General features: G+C 47.9%; 1 protein-coding gene across 2 annotated transcripts; it reads right to left on the bottom strand.

Moving 5' to 3' along the window:
* Positions 1 to 1397: 1397 nt before the first annotated feature.
* On the bottom strand, positions 1398 to 5319 carry pip5kl1 (phosphatidylinositol-4-phosphate 5-kinase-like 1). 2 transcript variants are annotated; one of them, XR_005233994.1, is made up of 9 exons: positions 5186 to 5319; positions 4924 to 5078; positions 4669 to 4793; positions 4557 to 4591; positions 4424 to 4479; positions 4234 to 4346; positions 3237 to 3399; positions 1867 to 2997; positions 1398 to 1784 (listed from the first exon to the last, which is right to left on the bottom strand). XR_005233994.1 is itself a non-coding variant. In XM_017405410.3 (8 exons), exons 2-8 carry the CDS (start codon positions 5067 to 5069, stop codon positions 2589 to 2591), a joined length of 1047 nt encoding a protein of 348 aa, XP_017260899.2. In that variant the 5' UTR covers positions 5070 to 5078; positions 5186 to 5319; the 3' UTR covers positions 1398 to 2588. The 2 variants fall into 2 exon arrangements, 1 of the variants encoding a protein (XP_017260899.2); XM_017405410.3 differs by having other exon boundaries at positions 1398 to 2997.
* Between the last annotated feature and the right edge of the window lie 476 nt (positions 5320 to 5795).

Here is a 5795-nt window from a genome sequence, read left to right as displayed (position 1 = left end):
GGAACAGGACATCTGTCTGATGGAACAGGACATCTGTCTGCGTACAGAAAAGAGGAACGTGGAAACATGGATGAGCTGAGTGAAACAAAGTGGAAACTGCTGACTCATGGGGAGAAGGCTGGTGTTTCAAAGAGCACAGAAAGGAAATCCTACTTCTCAGAAAAAGGAGTTTTTTTTCTCCTCTAATTTCTCGTAAAGATGAATCACATCACGTCCACATGAGCCGCTGCTGAACATGCAATAATAACAACAATAATAACCACACGGAGGAACTCATAACTTTGGTTTTAAGATGCAGACGGAGAAGATTTAACATCAAAACCTTCAAATGAAGAAACCTTTCCAAGATCCTGCAGACTCAGCCTCCCAGGAAAGACGGGCGATCATGTACAGAAAGTTGTAACTTTTTGTTGCAGAACAACCTGGAATTTAACTCAATTAGAAACCTTTTAAAACATCTAAAACTGAGAAGCAGAGTGAATGTTTTTATGGACTTCCATCTGAATTCATGTTTTTGTTCAGAAACCAAAGAATAAATCCTAATTTTCTTGCTGCCAGAAACTGAAGCATCGCTCCGAAACAACACCGACGACGGGGCTGATGTCATCGAGGTTTGGATGGATTCGAACGTTTGTCTTTTTCCAAACACAACAACCAGCGCAGCGCAATGAGCTGTGCAGGAAGGAAGAGAAGAGAGTTCAGATGGTTAAACTGTTTATTGAGTTCACTTAATCAGGCTCACAACAACGTGTCTGATTCAAACCTCTCATCATGCTGAGAACACCCTCCCTACAGTAAAGCACGGTGGTGGTAGCATCATGCTGAGAACACCCTCCCTACAGTGAAGCACGGCGGAGGCAGCATCATGCTGAGAACACCCTCCCTACAGTGAAGCACGGTGGAGGCAGCATCATGCTGAGGGGATGTTTGAAGGAAAGATGGAAGCTTTAGCAAACACATAAATATCTCTAACTCAGTCGGTTTGTTCAGAGTCGTCCTCTGCAGACGGCGGGCGACAGGCATTCCTTCTTTTTATGTTGCAGAAAAACAACACATTTCATCTACAGCTGATAGAACCACATGGACCCACAACCCAGTCCAGAGGCGGCACCGACGTCTCTGGGGTCCATTTGGGTCGGACCGTCACTCAGAGGAAACCCGGGTCAGAACTTCAGGTCTTTGTTGGAAGAAATGGACCAAAGAGAAATATCCGCTGTCCGCAACAAGTCCAGAACCCGGTTCTGGATGGAAGGAAGAACCGAGAGGCTGCCATTAAACACTGAAGTGGGTTCTGGTCTTGGATCAGGGTTCTGTCTTGGATCAGAGTTCTGCGGGATTCTGGACTTGGATCAGGGTTCTGGTCTTGGATCGGGTTCTGGACTTGGATCAGGGTTCTGGTCTTGGATGGGGTTCTGGTCTTGGATCAGGGTTCTGGTCTTGGATCAGGGCTCTTTGGGGGTTCTGGTCTTGGATCAGGGTTCTGTGGTGGTTCTAGTCTTGGATCGAGGTTCTGGTCTTGGATCATGGTTCTGATAGCAGCATAGGTTCCACAGGAAGCCCTGGTTCAGTTGCATATTTTACTGACAGGAAAGGAGGTAAAGGTGTTTGAGCCACACTGAAAATAACAGAAATGTCCCTTTAATATAAAAACACGTAATTCCAGCAGAGCTGCTGCTCCAGACCTCCTTCAGGTCATCCTGGCCTCCTCCGAGGTCATCCGGACCTCCTTCAGGTCATCCGGGCCTCCTCCGAGGTCATCCGGACCTCCTTCAGGTCATCCGGACCTCCTCCGAGGTCATCCGGACCTCCTTCAGGTCATCCGGGCCTCCTCTGAGGTCATCCGGACCTCCTTCAGGTCATCCGGACCTCCTTCAGGTCATCCGGACCTCCTTCAGGTTCCGATGACCTCTGAGAAGCTGGAAGATCGTTTATCTGAAAACTAAAATCTGCACCAACAGTGAAAATCAGAACAGGCTCTTTCAAAATAAAAGTTTATGTTTCTGTAAATTCAACAACAAAACAAAACGCTGAGTCATCATTTATTTAACAAGAACTGGTCCCAGCCCCTGACCCAACAGAACCTCCTGCTGTGGTTTTCTGGAGGACACATGGTTTGTCCCACTCTGCAGTGCATTCTGGGTAAACATCTGTCCTCTGCTCTGGTTCTGCTCCAGAAGTCTTCTGGTTCCTTCAAGTCGAGCTGCCATGTTGTTTTCAGAGAAAAGAGGCATTGACCTTTGACCTTTGACCTGCTGACTGAGGCCTGCTGAGATGGAGCTCACTGCACGGTCTGACCTTCAGGGTGAATCTGTCTTCAGTGTTTCCTCTCATGAATAATCTTCCTGTCTGCAGAACGATGGACTCCAGATGACCTTTGACCCTTCCCAGGTTGAGGTCATTGCTGATGTGTCTCCGATCCTGAACCTCTGAGATCCAGGAACCAGTTTTCAGTTCTTGGTAAACGACCCGGTTTGGGGTTTTCATTCTGCCAAAGCGCCGCTTGATGAACAGCTTATGTCTTTATTTTGCTCCATGCTCAGCCATGAATCCTGCAGGAACCTTTGGTTCTGCCTGGTCGGGTCGGACCTTTACTTGGTGTGGTTCTGGACCCACTGACAGAGCCTGAGGCTGTAGTTCTGAGGACTGACGGTGGAGAAGGACTTCCCTGGATGTCTCAGGTTCTTCCACAGATGCTCCAGCCGCTTCCTGAAGCTGTAAACAGTGAAAATGTCAATGATGCCGATGAAGTAGCGCTGCTCGGGCCCGTCGATCACGTGTAACGGGTTCTTCAGGTTGGGCAGCAGGCGCCGGTTCTGGGCCTTCAGGTCCGGCAGCTCGGCTCCGTCTGGGCCCGTCTGAGTGAAGCTGATTGTGGAGTCCCGAGGGTGTAAAAACTTTGAGCCGCTCTCTGGTTCCGGTGACGGCAGCGTGGCGTCTTCCTCCAGAACCTCCCCGGGAACGCCAGCGTGGACGGGGCTGGACCCTGGGTTCACCGATCTGACAGGGAGGGAGTGAGAGGGAGACGTCATCAGGTTCTGGTGGAGAGTCAAACAAGACTTTATCTGGAGCAGAACATCTGACTCATGATTCTGTTTCCTCCTCATTTTAATAAAAATAAAGGACATAAAGGTGCTCATTTAAGTCCTTTTTGTTCACTTTGATTCATATTTTCCTTTCTGAAGGTGAAAAGCAGCTTAATGAGGAGGAAGACTCTCAGACTCTGAGAAGACACTGACTTCTTGGTTCTGACGATGAGCGAGGCGAAGGACAGGTTCTGATGGCGCTCGTCGTGGTGCAGCGGCTGGTGGGCCAGGAGGAGGCTGTAGTCCAACACATTCAGCCTCTGAAGGAAGCCGGAGTCGATCTCCACCTGCTGGACGAGCCACGGGCGCTGGCGCTCTGCAGGAAACACACGGTCACATGATCAGGTGGAGCTCAGAGCGCCCATCGATCAAGTCCGATTCTACAACCTGGTCCGGAAGAAGTTGGGTCAAATGTAAATAAAGACAGAAAGAACTGATTTATAAATCTCATTATTTTATCCAGAAGGGACACGGGAAACATGTTGAAACTAAGAAATAAAATAAATTAACGTTGAGTCTGACGGCAGCAACACATCTGTAACCAGGAGCAACATCAGGCTGTAGAGTCAGAAACATCTGGAGGAACATTTCTAACTAATTCAGTTCATCCTCAGCAGGTCAGGCAGAGGTTCACCAGCTAACAGGAAGTGTCTGAGAACAGAGGAACACTTTCACAATAAAGTTCCTGAATCTCCATCATCTCCAGATCATAAAATCAATCTGCAGAAACCTCTGAGGTCAAAGGTCAAGGCTGGTTCTGGAACACTGTCTGTAAACACAGTTCACCGTGCTGCTTAAAGCTCTATCAGGCAAAGAAGAAGCCAGATGTGAACAGATGTGTCTCTGGTCTGAGGTCAGCCTGCCTCTCTGATGGTATGGGGGTGCATTAGTCCAGGTTTCAGAACAAAATCTGCTCCCATCCGACATTTAAATGAAGACAAAGTTAGTTTAGATTAAATAAATAAAAAGTTTGAATCTGATTCTCTGTAAAAACAAACATAAAATATTTTAACTTCTGTTTTAAACAACCTATTTTAACTTAAGTAACCATGATGGATAAACTGATTATTATTGGTTCTGTTGGGTTTGAACGGCCCGGCTCGGCCCGGCCCGGACCACCGGGGGGCGCTGTGACCCTCCTGCTCCTCACCCAGACTGATGAACTGTCCCTCAAAGTTCAGGTCTTTGAGGACCACGATGATCTGGCTCCCCTCCGGTTCTGGTTCTGTCCACCGGCTCACCTCACAGCCTTTGATGTCGTACCTGCGGAACAGAGCAGAACCCCCATCAGAACCATCAGAACCCGTCTTCCCGGGTCTGAGTTCTGGGATCCAACCCACCTGGCCTGTATTCGGTCGTCTGGATAAAAGACACTCTGCATCACAATAAAATATTTCTGCAAAGAGCAGAAGAACAATAAATGTTGAGGTTCTCTGTCTCGGTCAAGTTCTGCAGAGTTCTGAGGATTTTTACCTTCTGGTTCTGAGGGATCTGGATCCTGTGAACTCCTGAAATCAAACAGGAGGAAAACATTGAAAGCAGGATCGTTTCAGTCGGTCTGACTAAAATCAGCCACAGGTCGGACCTAAAAACTTGACCAGCAGGGAGTGAGGGTACTTCCTCAGGTGCTCCAGGTAGATCCTCAGGTTGCTCAGGAGGAATTTAATCTCTCGTTTGTTCTGAGTCTTCAGGAAGAAACGTTTGTTGTTTCTGGAAGATCAGAAGCAGAAAGCTGAGGTTTCTGGAGCTGTTTGCAATAAAAGCTGCAGTTTAGTGGGAGGTCAGGGGTCAGAGGTCAGAGGTCAGGGGTAAGGGGTCAGGGGTCAGGGGTCAGACTCACGTCAGGAAGAAGTCAGCTTTGCTCTTGGAGTTACTGATGAACTGAAGGTAGCAGCTGTCTGAGCAGAGAGACGCCTGATATTCAGCTTCTGTCAGACCTAAAGATCCTCGCAGGCTGGAGAAGACCGGACCGGCAAACGTCTCCATGGTGAAGGACTGCAGACAGACAGGCAGAGAGAGAGACACAGAGACAAAATCAAATAAATAAATCCCAGTAAAGCTGCTGAAGCTTTAAACCAATAATTCACTGACTGATAACAAACCTGATGAATCTGAGTGACCTCTGACCTGAAGTCATCGTCTGACAGCTGGTCCTGCAGCAGGAGACAGAAGGACAAAGATCTTAGAACGTGTGTGGTTCTCTGGGTTCCCACACCACTTTCCTCCTAAAAAACTTAAAGAACATCCCACCAGCTGTAGGAGAGAACAGAACTAAAACAGAACCGGTTCAAAGATTAAAACGGACGATAACTCCACGTTCTAAGAGCCAGAACCACAAAGACTGTTCTCTGGATTTAAAACACGTCTTCAGGTCAGGGTTCCCTGGTTCTCCTGTCGGATCCTTTATTCTGACCACAGTCGGTTCTTCAGACTTCTGGTTTTATTTGAACAAATTAAGTTCTTCAGCTCCTCTTCCAGGTGTCTGAGAGGCTGCTGCTGATGGGAGGTCCGGTTCTTTCTGGTACCGGGATCATTTGGCTCAGCTCAGTCGGTTCTTTGGGTTCTTTGGGTTCTCAGACGGTTCCTCAGTGAAGGAGCAGCTCTGAATGGATGTTTCTAAAGATTTACAACGAATCTTGGTTTCATTCTGTCTGTTTTAAAGAGTCGCTGCTTGTTTTCCTGTATAACAGTGTGTGTGTGTGTGTGTGTGTG

The sequence above is a fragment of the Kryptolebias marmoratus genome, linkage group LG14, assembly GCF_001649575.2.
Source record: "Kryptolebias marmoratus isolate JLee-2015 linkage group LG14, ASM164957v2, whole genome shotgun sequence".
Classification (NCBI taxonomy): Eukaryota; Metazoa; Chordata; class Actinopteri; order Cyprinodontiformes; family Rivulidae; genus Kryptolebias; species Kryptolebias marmoratus.
Note: the sequence above shows the minus strand (reverse complement) of the source record. Positions and strands in the feature narration are given on the sequence as shown.

Excerpts from the sequence above, each read along its gene's own strand:
- pip5kl1 (XM_017405410.3), bottom strand. The coding sequence starts at position 5,069 with ATGGAGACGTTTGCCGGTCCGGTCTTCTCCAGCCTGCGAGGATCTTTA. Across the intron at positions 4,480-4,556 it reads AGATCCCTCAGAACCAGAAG|AAATATTTTATTGTGATGCA; the intron begins GTAAAAATCCTC and ends TGCTCTTTGCAG. Across the intron at positions 2,998-3,236 it reads CTCATCGTCAGAACCAAGAA|ATCGGTGAACCCAGGGTCCA; the intron begins GTCAGTGTCTTC and ends CCTCCCTGTCAG.